This window comes from Canis lupus, chromosome 35, assembly GCF_011100685.1.
Source record: "Canis lupus familiaris isolate Mischka breed German Shepherd chromosome 35, alternate assembly UU_Cfam_GSD_1.0, whole genome shotgun sequence".
Lineage (NCBI taxonomy): Eukaryota > Metazoa > Chordata > Mammalia > Carnivora > Canidae > Canis > Canis lupus.
Genome location: NC_049256.1, coordinates 8,505,511 through 8,518,575, shown reverse-complemented (window position 1 = coordinate 8,518,575; position 13,065 = coordinate 8,505,511). Strand labels below are relative to the sequence as shown.

The following is a 13,065-nucleotide window of genomic DNA, read 5'->3' as shown; positions in this document are numbered from 1 at the left end:
GAGAGGGCCGGGGCGGGGGTCTTGGGGGAGGGAAATGCCTCCCAGCAGCACGCAGGGGCGTGAGCCAAGGTTCCACTATGGCTCTGCGGGCTGGAGGGACACCCCACAAACACGGACAGCCTTCAATATATACCTTCTCTGCGGCCTCCCTGTCCCTCCACCTGCAGAAATTAAAGAAACGAGCAAAGTCCCACAGCAGACCGGCCCCACACCTGACGCTGGCTGGCCTGGAAGGAGCCTAGTTCTCACAGGCACGGCCGCCTGCGCTGGGAGAGACCCCACCCCACGAGCCAGCGCTCACCCTCTGCCCCTGGCTGTCACAGGCAGACAGCACAGGAAGGCAGGGACTGGCACAGGCCAGCTCTGGCCGGTCAAGGACATCCTCTCCTTCCCCAGCAGAGGGGTCTGTCCTTTCGAGTCGCAGAGAGCGGTCATGGAAGCAAATGATGTTCTTCTCCATACCCAGATCCGCCACCAGTCTCAAAGGGACAAAAGTTAAAATCTGGAAGTCCCGCGTGGAGGACTGACACCCACCACGGGGCGCCTGCGACCGTGAGGCAGGGCGCCAGGGTATCAGTTCTCTTACAGCACACGCCCTTGCTGGAAGACGCTACATCTCCTCCCTTCTCATCTATTTCTTCAAAGGAAACCATAGAACCCCGCGCTGGGGTAGAAAGGCCACAAACGTGCCACCACGGTCTGGGCATTCTGAGGAGGAAGTGTGGGTCCCAGAGGAAGCCCTGCACCAAGGCAGCCGCTCTGAAGGCTCATCGAAGAGCTGACAGCTGTCACCATTCAGGAAAAAAAAAAAAGGAATGTGTCCCCACCTACGGGAGCGGGTTTCCCGAAGCGCCTAAGATGGGAAGGAAGCGCTGCAGACACATCAAGGTAAATCACCAGCAATGGGGATTTACCCAAGTGGAAGGCAAGGCCACCAAGAAGCTCGTCACTGAACAAATCTGGGATTAACCCCCCACCCCACCCCCCGTTCTTGCGACAGTGATGCTGTACGTGTATGGCGACCTCAACTCTCCAGAATGAGAAGAAAATTCTGAAGTCAGAGGAAAAGCTTAAGAGTGGATTGAGGAGATGACCAGCGCCCTCGCCGGGGACGTCACCTTTGCGGCAACATCACGTCTGCCCTGATGGCAGTTAAGGGGCAGAGGACCTCCATCAGGAAAGGGGTTTTATATAAATATGTACATGTATTTTTTTTACTATGCTAAATATAAGGAAGCGTTTCTCTAGAATCTCTGGTTTCCCCAACAATCTATGGAAAATGACGCGTGGTTCTGATTTACAGCTATCAGGTCCCTTCAAGCTTCTAACTATCCAGCTTTCGCATCTGGATTACAAAATCTCGGTAGGTAGGACGCGAACCAAATTTATTTATTTATTTATTTATTTATTTAATTATTATTTTTTTTAATATTTTTTACAACTTTATTTTTATTTTATTTTATTTTTTTTAATTTTACTTATTTATGATAGGCACACAGTGAGAGAGAGAGAGAGGCAGAGACACAGGCAGAGGGAGAAGCAGGCTCCATGCACCGGGAGCCTGACGTGGGATTCGATCCTGGGTCTCTAGGATCGCGCCCTGGGCCAAAGGCAGGCGCTAAACCGCTGTGCCACCCAGGGATCCCGCGAACCAAATTTAGACAGTCATTCAGCTCCCAGGCTTTACGGGAGCAGAATCAGGTAGAAGCACCTCTTTGGAACAGTACGGACTCAGACACAAACTTGCTTTCATGTTCTCTTGTCAAATAACCAGTACCTGGGAGAGGCCCCGCAATGGGATTCCTCAACTTCCTTGGAATGGGATGCCCGTCTAGTGCCTGTTGCAGTCCGGGGACTGGACTGGCCCCCTTCCTCCTCACCACAGTCCTCAAACGCATTTTCCAGACAGGGAACCAGCCTCGGCTCGCCCCGGGGGCGTGGGAGGGCCCAGGGAGGTGCCGGGAGGCAGGCTGGGACGGAGCTGGCCGGCCTCACGGCCTCACTCCCCCTTGCTACACGGTCTGTTCAGAGGACGGGGACTCAGATGCCCCAGCTCCTTCTACAACCCGGAGCACGTTCTTAATGGCCGGACCCTGGACAGTGGCTCACCTGGGAGCCCCCGCTGCCACTACTACTCCCTGAGCAGCCGGGAGGCCCGGCCCCTGCCAGCAGAACCTGTGACCTGTTACCTTCTGGTAAAGCTGAGCTCACCCCAGCTACTTCCTTGAGATACTGAGATACTGAATTTCTTGCTCATTATAGTGTTTTAATCAAAAGACTGAGATTCCTTTTTAAAAGGGATTTCATGCTTCATTTTTTCCCTGTTCTGTCTCCAGAGGCAAAAAGGGGTAAGTGCAAACAACCTCTCCTCGGAGCCCCACCCGGTTCAGACATTCCTGCCCTGGTGCCCACCCTCCCCCCCACTCCCTCCCGCCTTCCCTCCATCCCAGCCAGAGAACTGACATCCAACAGCTGCACTAATCTCTCCCAGTTGCTGGGAGCAACAGTGAGGGCCCTGTGACAGGGCCCTGGCCGGTGGCGGGCGGCAGCTTGCCCTCCCCACACCCAGGAATCCACCAGACTGCACACCGCGTCCCGACACCCTGCCCGGACTGTTCGAGCAACCAGTGTGGCGTGAAGTCAGGGCAGGTCTGAAGCACTTCACAGAGGGCAGCTTGCGGTGAGTGCAGAAGCTGGTGGCCCCCTGGGCTTCGGAACGGCCCAAGTCCCGGAGAGGACCCCCGGGCAAGGTGGACAGGGGGCTTCCTGACAAAGTGCCGCCAAATTCCAGGACATGTCCCCCGTCCCCCTCCCCGCCGCCAGCACCGTTTTCAAACCTGCCCCCGCCTGGCCAAGCCGCAGACCCCTGGGGCTCCTAAACACAGATACTGATGAACATTTTCTACACTTTCCTTATTTTTAGGAGGACAGTTAAGCGTGGGACCCATGCCATGTGGATTCGTCTGCGGGGCTCCCTGCGGGTAGTGGGGGTGGGTAGGGGGAGGTGGTGCAGTGAAGGGAGCCAAACATTCCTTGGAACGCCGGAGAATCCAGAAGGAAGATGGTTTTGGCACCTCCCTCACCACCCAGACGAGGGGGTGGCTTTCAGCCTGGCCCGCAGGCCTGCAGCAGCTGCTTCCCCGCACGGTGCAGGTACAGGACAAGCCCACCGACAGCAGGGCGGGCGTGCCTGTCGGGGCTCACTCGTGCTCCTGACCCAGATTCCAGACAACCAAGATCACGGACTCGATCAGACCCAGGAGAGCCTCCACCGGGAGGAAACAGGGAGATACCTCCACATTCAGCGTAAAACGTCACGGGAAGCTTCACACCGGCAGCATCAGGCTCCCTCTGCACTGACAACAAGCAACCTGTTGTCCTTCCCTGAACGTATCCCTTTTGCCATGTTTTATAACCGTCCATTTCCTTGTTTTCCGACCAGCCCTTGAGGGGCTCTGCCTCCAACATCGCTGTTGTGTTGCCTTTTTTTTTTTTTTCCCTTCAAGTCTGGTCAAGTGCCGGGCACATGATGAACGCTCAATCACTTGGATACATTTTAAGGGAAATAATTTCAAAATGATGTATCACCTGCCCTCCTTTCATCAAGAAGCCATCTAAGATTATACAATAACTTCTGCTGAATTTTGCCCTCAGCAGCAGCCACCAGGGAGCGGCGGCAAGCAGCCAGCTGTCGCCCCTCCTGGCCCTGCCCCTGCGGGCCGAGACAAGCCCCCACCTCCCACCTGCGCGCGCGCGCGCACACACAGGAACGGGGGCCTCCACTGCCACGCTACGGCCTCGGTGCCCTCCCTGCTGTCGTGGGCCTGTCCCGACCTGCACCTGTGCGCCGCTGAACCGTGTCTGCCTCAAACCGAGAAGGGCTGCGACAGCAGCACCCACCCCGAACGGCAAAGACTCTGTACATAGACGGGAACGTAAAACATAAAACACATCACTGACAATTCTTGCACTGATCACGTGTGACATTCTGTTTTGGGATCACCGGTGTAACGAGCGAAGAAGCACGAGCAGGCGTCTACTTCTTCCTACCTTTTAAAAGGCCAGAAAATTTAAGACACTCCATCCATCACGCCGGATTCCAAATGCCGGCTCTCCATCGGCACCCCCTTGTCTGGGGGACTGCGGGGTCACCGCCGGTCATGCCAGGGCACAGGCGACGGCCCCACCACTCAGAGCTAGAACCCCTGCAAGCGGCTTCCTGCCTTTCTTCTGCTCCACGCTGATGCACGCTCCGTTAGTTTGAAGCAGAGAGGAATGGAGGACAGCCTCGGCATTTACAGGAGTTTGGATTCCTAACACTTTTTATTAAGGGACTGCGGGCACCTTGCCAGCTCTGGGGATGGGACGGGGGTGGTCAGGGCAGGAGCGCGAGAAGCCAACAGCTGTTTTGAGTTATAATCTTTCTGTTTAAACTGGTAGCATCCCACTGTGGTTCTGCTGCTGTTGGGGTTTGCAAATGGAGCTGGTGTCTATTTTAGCTCTGGGTTAACAAGCAGTCTCTCCCACCAGCTACTGTCACAGTTCACTGCCTGGTTGGGCCCCGCTGGCTCATGCCTGCCCCCACGGCCTCCTCTGATAGCAGGCGATTATGTGGAACAGCAGAGCAGAGAGGAGAAGAGGGAAATTAACTATGTTCTATAATCAAGTCCCTTTGGTTTCCAGATGCAGGCCCCACCCCACAGAGCAGCAGCCCCCAGACAGGGGATGGCTTGCTTCCCCCCACCGCCCCCTGCCCAACAAAGGATGTGCTGCAGGCACAGCATCCAGGGGCTCCCGTGGGGTGGAAGGCTGCCGGGAGGGGCGGAGCCCCCACCAGGCTACAGAGCTCCTCCGGCCAACCCCTCGCTGGACACAGGGCATTATTCCTGAGCAGGCAAGGAAAACAGTCAGGACGTGAGGTTCAAGTTCACAGCACATCTGCCTTGTCAGCCCTGGGGTCACGGCAAGTGAATTACCCACCAGGCTGTGCAGAACGGCACAGTCAGCGACCGATGCGCTTCCCATCCCCACCTGAGTAGCAAGCCCAGCCTGTCCCTGGGGCCGGTGCCCGTCTGGGAGGCCCTGCTGCAGGAGAACCCACACCCTCACCCAGGCCACCACGTAAGAAGGGGACACCTGAGCTTCCACTCTCATGGCTATACATTGTGTCATATAGGCTCTAGGTGCTCAAAAATCTCTCGCAAGAGTCAAATTATTTTCCCTGTAGGACAGGATTATCTAGAAGGGGGCAAATGGGTAGTTCCTAAGATGATATCTGATCCCAGACTAAAACACACAGAGAGGCTCAGAGACGGGCAGTGTGTTCACTTTCCGCAGCGCTCGGTCACATGGCTGTTTCGCAGGAATGTGGGGCAGGGGTTGGGGTCCCACGTGCAATTGCTGTCTCTGCCCATGACTCACCACATGAGGCTTTACCTCTGTCTGCTCAGGTCCTCAGTCGAGAAAGCTATTTCGATATTCACCACCCACTGCAAGCCCACATCCTGGGGATGCTGTGGACGTTAATGAAACCATTAACGTTTCTGAATCTCTCAGGACTATAGGGCCTGCCAAAGGAAGAGCCAAGTGCTTCTTCTTGGTGGACAGAAGGACAGCTGTTAAAGAGACTGACCCCTAAAATTTAAGCTTGAAAAGGAACACGGGGATTATCTGGTCCAATTCCCCCCCTCTGGGGTTCACATACGGCCGATCCAGGTCCCCCAGGGGAGAGGGATGCAATCCAGGATCTGACCACCAGCCCACGCCCTCTCCTACGCAGCCAGCCCAGCGTGCAATTTCCCCGAGATGGGGGAGTTATGAAAAGACATTTTGTAGCACTTCAATTGCTCAGCAGTTTTAACTCTTCATAAATTCTTTTTTTCTCCAAATGGAAAAATGTCAAGCTGATGTGATTAAGTAGAATGATATCTGACATGGCTTTAAGTTACCATATGGTGAGGCTTTCCCTCAACACACAAGTCTTTTTAGCCTGCTCAGACCTCTTCACTCCCAAGTCACAACCAAACATGTGTCCCGAGGAAGGGAATCCGGTCCACAGGTGCCCAGCTCCGACACTCCCAAGCTGCCTTCCGAGACCCCGAGCTGTAGGCATGCATGCATTCGCTCCTGCTCGGGGCGAGCCTTCAGCGGCGCCTCACAGGGTACCACTTTCCAGTCTTGTGACTCCCCTGTGGCACCTGGTTCCTCCCAGGGCTTATAAGCTATGGCAGTAGCATTTTAAAAGTGGCAATTCTGTAGGAAAGCCTGCCGCGTCCAGGCCATCTGCAGCCCCGCCCCGAGTGCTGCTGGAAAGTCCTATCACCATCCACCTTCACTGCCGGGATAGGCGGAGGACCAGGGAACTCAGAGCCAGCAGAGACCTAAAATGCAACCTAGACCAGCAGAACAGTCACCTCTCACTGTCTTCCTGGGACAGGCTTCATGTCAGGTAGAGTGTCTGGCAAGAAGCAGAACTCTTCTGAACCTAAAACGCCTTTTCAGGTTTCTGCACTACCCGTCCAAAGCAACTGAAACAAAAAGTCCTTAGCCCGCTGCTGCTGCTGGGCAGCTGGTACGCCCTTCCGTCCTTACCACACACTCGTGCACAGCTAACGAGCATCTGGACTGCAACACCTCTTGTGTTACAGAAAATGTGCGTGCTGCTCAAAAGCCCCCCCTGTCACGGGGGAGTCACAGCAACTGCCCTGGAGGCCCTCACCAGCAGCGAAAAGGAAGCACAGCAAACCTCAGTGAACACATCCCGTGGCCACAGCCACTTTCTTCCTTCCCTCTGACACTTCTCGGCCTGGCTTCCTCGCACTGTCACCAAACCCAAGTCGAATCCCCTTAGCTCAGTTTGGAGGACTGGGGAGTGAGGACTGGTCCTAAGTCAGAGGAAACAGGAATGAGAAAGAACTTTGCAGAATACAGGTGTGTTCCACCCTTTCTCCTACCTTAGTGGGTTATCTGAGTGGGTCTCCATGTGGGTCTCCAGTCCATATTTGCAAACAAACTCCTTGAAACATATGGGGCAGTGAAACACTTCATCGACCTTCTCCAGCTCACCCGACTGCCCATCTTCCACCATCTTGGGGGAAAGGAAAAAAAATGAAGTCAGGAAGGAGTTCTCCCCCACGGGTCTGCTTCAGAAGAGAAGCTAATACTCAATCCACATCTACAAGGAGGCCTCTCTCCGAGGGATTAAGGAGGCTGCTTGACCAGTCCCTTCATCCCTGCAACAAATCCTCACTGGATGCTTCCATCCATCCTCCTTCAAACCACTCACCCATTCGATACACATTTATGGAGTACCCAGTATCTGACAGGGCCAGAGGACAAAAGCCTGGGGACAAGAGTTCCCTAACGTGTAGGAAGCTTCCACTCCAGCTGGAGAAACCAAGAAGCACAGAGCAATGAAACAAGCTCTTCATTCCATGGGGCTCAGCAAGGTGGTGGGGGGTGGGGGGCACCCAGAGGAAGTGCACACAGGTTACTCTTTCCTGCGGACACCTTGCAAAACAGTGTGGGGAAAGACAGGTTAAAAGCTTAGGATGGAAGTCTGCCAAGAGTCCCGTGGCTGGGCACATCGGCTCTGGGGCTGGCGAGACCTTTTTAGCAGGTGCTGGGTCTTCTTTCTCTGACTCGGCATCATGACTGAGTTTCCTCTTGGAGGACAGCCGCCTGCGCTTCAGCGGGGATGGGGGGGCCGTAGCTGTGGCACTGTTAGGGTCCTTCTCGTGAATCTTCATATGTCTGGAAAGAACACGCACACAGACACATAGTGTGATTCAGTTTTTTTTTTAAAAAAAAAGCAAAATTCGAGTTGGTTGATTTCTCTTAAATTTTCTGTATTATACGTTGAGGTATTGGTCTTTACATTTTCTTTAAGATAAATGGTACATTTTGTACAGCGGTCGCTCTCTTTTCAAAGCCTTATATGATCTCCCGGAGGCCCTCCTTAAAGCTTGAGCTTTAAGGAGTCGCCAAAGTCGCTCAATGCTCTGCTATCTGTTGGAAGACGCTCGCGAACTCCGCGGACGCTAGGAGATGAAGAAACCATCTGATTGCCTCTTCTACTTACTCAGATAAAAGGTGCTATTTCAGGGCACACAATTCTACAGAATAAAGAATTCCCGGACAGGACCGGTTCATACATCAAGTTCTCGCTCTGCATCTGCCCCCAGAACCCACCTCACAAATGCCAGGACTTTGTGTTCTCTCTCCCTCTGCTTTCAGAGGCACGTGGGGGCTCAAATTTGAGAAGCGCTAACACAGCAAACGTCTGCAGTGAACCTGAAAGGCTTTCCACGTCGTTCACGGCGTTACACGGATTTGCAGATGGTGAGAGTAGCTGGGGCAATGGCATGGGTATGGTGCATGTGGCGACCCTGACGTCTGCAGGACCAGGAACATGCATGCAAGAAAGCATCACATAGTCTGTCTGTCGGCTCTGAAGAGAGAGCTTGATGGGTGATCTGATTTAGGTGACCTCACTTCACCAGGTTCTAAAGCAAACACCCCCTAAGACACGGTCCTGAGACGCATAAGGTCAGAGACATATTGTAAAGGGACAGTGTCCCTTTCCTTACTTGGTGACGTAGAGGGTTTGGGCTTCCCAATGACAATTGTCACCACCATCATCCACTTTGACTGTGCCGGACGCAGGAACAGAGTCCCCGCTTTTTAGAAAGAGCACTTTCATAGGATTATATTACTGGGGAAGCACTTAGGAATGGGAAAAGACGGGGAGGCTTTCAGAAACGGTCCGGCCACACTTCCAGAAAGCAGCGCAGGTCAGCTCCTCCGGTAGAGGGGACAAGCGGCGGATGACAGGCCTAAGCAGCCTGCCAACCAAAAGCAGGGGTACCAATTCTGGCGCGTGGGCCAAGGGTGCATGCAACGAGGTGACTGAGAAAAGGCCTTCCCTGCCCCCCCCACAACTCTGCCCTGAGCTACCCACAGTGTGTGGGGGTGAGGCCCCGGGTGTCTCCGGTTCTGTTCCACAGACATGTTCTAGGAGGTAGAGGGCCCCCCAACTAGCCCCGTCCATCTATGCCCCGGCCCAGCACGATGGAGGTGGCCTCGCCTTGGAGAAGCACCTCAGGCCAAACCTCTGTTCTCTAGGTCAGTGTGGCGGAGCACGAAGGTCTAAAGGGAGAAAACGGCTGGCGCCTGGGTGGCTCAGTCGGTTAAGCATCTGCCTTTGGCTCAGGTCATGATCCCAGGGTCCTGGATGCGAGCAATGCATCGGGCTCCCTGCTCGTCGGGAGTCTACCTCACCCTCCTCCCTGCTTATGTTCTCAACCTCAAATAAGTAAATAAAATTTAAGAAAAAAATAAAGAGAGAAAATGGGAAAGAAACACAGACAACCACCATGGCCACGTCCACCTAATTCCTTGCTGAGATTACCGGGGCAAGATGCTTTATTACTAGTTCCTGGTCACCTAAAGCCCCAGGAAAGTTCTTGGGAACCACCAGCCTCGTTCTAAGTACCCTCCCTATTCCAGCCGATTGGGATTTAGAGACCATCACTTACTATCAGCGTTTAGAGGGGAAAGGGAAAAGGCTAGCATGTTTCTTTTGATATTTATTATATCGCCTATTCCAATTGTAGAAGTATTAAAGAAAAAAATGTTTTAAAGCAACCAGAGGACTGAGGAAGTATGAAAAGAAAGTGCTACAGAATGTAAATTAGCACCAAACACTCTCAGTAAATCACTCAAAAATTAAAGATGAATTCCTCCCCTACAGTCGGTAGGTTACTTGTGCCCACGCACACGAGGCCACAAAAAACCTCAGAGAATACTGGAAATCTGAGACTGATAACCATTAAGTGGCTCACTAGCTCACTTCAAGCCACACCTTTTCTTTCTTTTCTCTTTCTTTAGATTTTATTTATTCATGAGAGACACAGAGGGAGGCAGAGACACAGGCAGAGGGAGAAGCAGGCTCCATGCAGGGAGCCTGATGTGGGACTGGATCCCAGGACCCCGGGGTCACGACCTAAGCCGAAGGCAGATGCTCAACCGCTGAGCCTGCCAGGCGCCCCCAAGCCACACCTTTTCTACCATAGGATCCGCAGTTTTAGAAAGTGCTGCTTTATCATCTAGTTCTGGGCTGTGTGACAGGAGAGGTTTCACAGAGCAGAGGATGAGGGATGGCCGTGGGCACACAGTGAGGACCTGGTGGGACGTTCACAGATTCCCGTTTGCACTTTGCAGATGAGGCCGCCGCAGTGTGAAGAGGCTGCGGGGCCCTGGGCCCTCACGACCAGGACGGACCTGGGTGTGCCAACTGCGGAGTCTGGGCTCCCCTACTGCCCCCCAGACGGCCTCCGAAGGCTTTGATCTGCCTTCGTTACCCCGGGCCTCCAGTCTGACGCCCACTCCCTCCCTGAGCGTCTGTGGTCCCAGGCCCAGCACCAAGCTCCAGCCAGACGTCAACAGGGAACGAGGGGGCCTCTGGTCCTCTGGTCCTGCCTGTCTTGTTCTGAAGACCTGGGGCTGCCCCCAAGCCGGGTTGTTGCTGCGGGCGGGCGAAGGGAGCGGATCAAAGCAGCCCCAAGGGCCGGTGGCAGGCACGCTAACCCCCTCCGGGTTTCTGACCAAGGCCTCTTGAGCCCCGGGTTCGAAGCTCCAGCATGCTCCCTGCTGGGATTAAATCTCGGGCTGTCGGCCAAGACACGGGGAGCTTCCAATCTGTCCCTTCGGCAACACAGCGACCAACAGCTGCAGGCTCGTGAACGCCACGCCGTCAACAGTTCAGCTGCCAGGGCCTGGGAGCGCCGGCCCTCTCGCAGGTTGGACGTGTCCGCCGTTAAGGTCCTGCCTGACGTGACCCCTTCCCTTCGTCCCCAGCCTCCGGCAGGAGTGACAACACTAACTGTCCACTTCCTCCCGAACACTCGCAGGAAGTGGTGCGTGTCACCAGAACAAGCCAGTGATGCCTCCTCTTCCACCCATGGGGTGGTCGACACACACAGGAGGGCTGGCGGGAGGGCAGTCCTAGGTCCCCTCTTTACAAGGCCGGGTCTGTTCTCCTCTCAGGATGCATTTCAAGGACCGAATGCACCTGGTTCCCCGGGACCCTGAGACCCTCACATGGGCAGGGAGCCGAGAGCCGCCCTCCCAGCCCCCCGGAGAGATCAGCTTTTCATTCTGCTTGGATACTTTTCTCCATTTTCAACAATGATAATTATTAAAGCCATCTTTCCCCATGTTGAGTCAAAAAAATCCCATCCTTCCTTTAAATGTCTACCTGTCCTCAGAGGCAATGTCGAACCAGCCTACATTCTCTCCTAGATGGCAGCTCTTCAATTAATTTCCAGATGATTGTCAGGTTTCTCCCAAGTTTCTCTTCCCCGGCCTGGACAAGCCCCGGCTCCTCCGGCCGGGCCCCTCAGGCCCTGCTCTCAACTCTCCTGAATTCCTCCAGCCACTACCTCGGGATGCGCTCCGGTTTGCGGATATCCATGCCACGGCGGATCCGAAGGAGCGGAAATCTGGATGTGGTCTGAGGGCGCAGGGCAGGGGCGGCCACCTCTGCAGGTGGTGGAACCAGAGCTGGGGTGCCGCGTGCGCGCTCAGCAGTCCCACACCCTGGGGTCCAATTAAGATCCCCGTGACTTCTCCACTCCAGCTGCCATCGAGCCATGTCTCTTCTGCTCTATACTCGAGCGCTTTACGTCTTTTCATTTGCCGGATTGGCAAGGATGAGAACTAAGCGGGGGTGGTGTGGTTCAGAAAACTGCTTCTCTCATGCCTTGTCGACGGGAGTAAAAATGGTAATGACCTCTCCGCAACGCGGCAGAGCAACTGGGAGCTCGATTTTAAGTACGTATGCCCTTTATCCCCGCAATTCCACCTCCAGAAAGGGGTCTCGAAGGTTAAGGGTCGAACAAATGTGCAAGGGTTTATGCACAAGGACTGAGGTACATTATAACTCACGGATGGATATGCTGCAAAAACAACTACAGGATGTCAGTCGGCTGGTCTCTATTTTGGACTGACCTCACCGATTTCCCTCTTGCCCTCCTACCGTGCCTTCTCTACACCGCAGCCAGATGGAGCTTCTAGAATATGGATCACATCATACCACTCCCCTGCTTAAAGGCCTCTAATTCTGGCTCCCTCTCCTAGAATTAAATCTGGCCTCAGCCTATTTCTCAGGCCTCGTTGGTGGGTACCCTATCCTGATCCCAAGGCCCTCTCAGACACTCTAGTTCTCTCTGGGTTCCTCAAACTCATTCAACAAGTCTGGCCCTGGGGCCGGTACGCTTGCTGCTCCTTGCTGCCGGGGACCGCTCGGCCTCAGAACCCTAGGCCGGCACCTGCCATTCACGCTCCGTGGTAAGCATCCTACCCTGCTCACGCAGAGGCTCTCAAGCCCACAACCCTGTTTTACCTTCTTCACAGAACATACCAGAAACTGAAAATCCTATGTATGTCACCTGTCTGACCGTCTCCACGGCCTCAACCGAAAGTAAGTTTCATTATAGCCCCGTCTCTCCAGTTCTCTGCACCAGCACATAGCAGGTAGTCGATAAATCCCTGCCAAATGGCTGGATGGCTGGACAGATGGAGGCACGAAGTGCACGCACAAAACCTGTCCACCTGCAATATCCCTACAACTATGACGTCAGCCTCCAAGAAACCTCATAATTAACAATCTTACTAGGGTTTATAATGTGAGCAAACTCGGTACACATGCAAAATTCGCCCCTTTATTGGTAGGATTCTGTGTTCGCGCTTTCGAAACTCCACCTACATTCACAGTAAGCTGCTTTTGGCATAAAATTCTAGAATTCTCCTTCAGAGGCATGTCACTTCCATTGTAGAAATCTTGCCGCGCCACGGTCTAAGGAAGGAATGTTATCAGAACTCTTTGAGGATTCAAGTGAAGTTTTCTCCCATTTGTAACACCCGGGGGCTGGGGGCAGGGGGTTTCTATAGTAATGAACAGAAACAAATACTGCAGATTTTTTTTAAAGTGGAAAAAAAAAAAAATCTAAATCTGAGTACGTTTTTGTACTCATAGGGCCCTACTTTGAATTTTGGCATGGATGC

At 53.9% G+C, this 13,065-nt stretch overlaps 1 protein-coding gene across 11 annotated transcripts in view; it reads right to left on the bottom strand.

The window, feature by feature from the left end:
• The window catches only part of RREB1 (ras responsive element binding protein 1), a 134,771-nt gene that overhangs the window by 30,965 nt on the left and 90,741 nt on the right, over positions 1-13,065 (bottom strand). For all 11 annotated transcript variants that reach the window (XM_038584102.1, XM_038584100.1, XM_038584108.1 and 8 more), the window contains 2 exons: positions 7,608-7,752; positions 6,954-7,087 (listed from right to left, as the gene is read on the bottom strand). In XM_038584102.1, the coding sequence (XP_038440030.1) occupies positions 6,954-7,087; positions 7,608-7,752 (279 nt within the window). The remainder of the gene's footprint in view (positions 1-6,953; positions 7,088-7,607; positions 7,753-13,065) is intronic.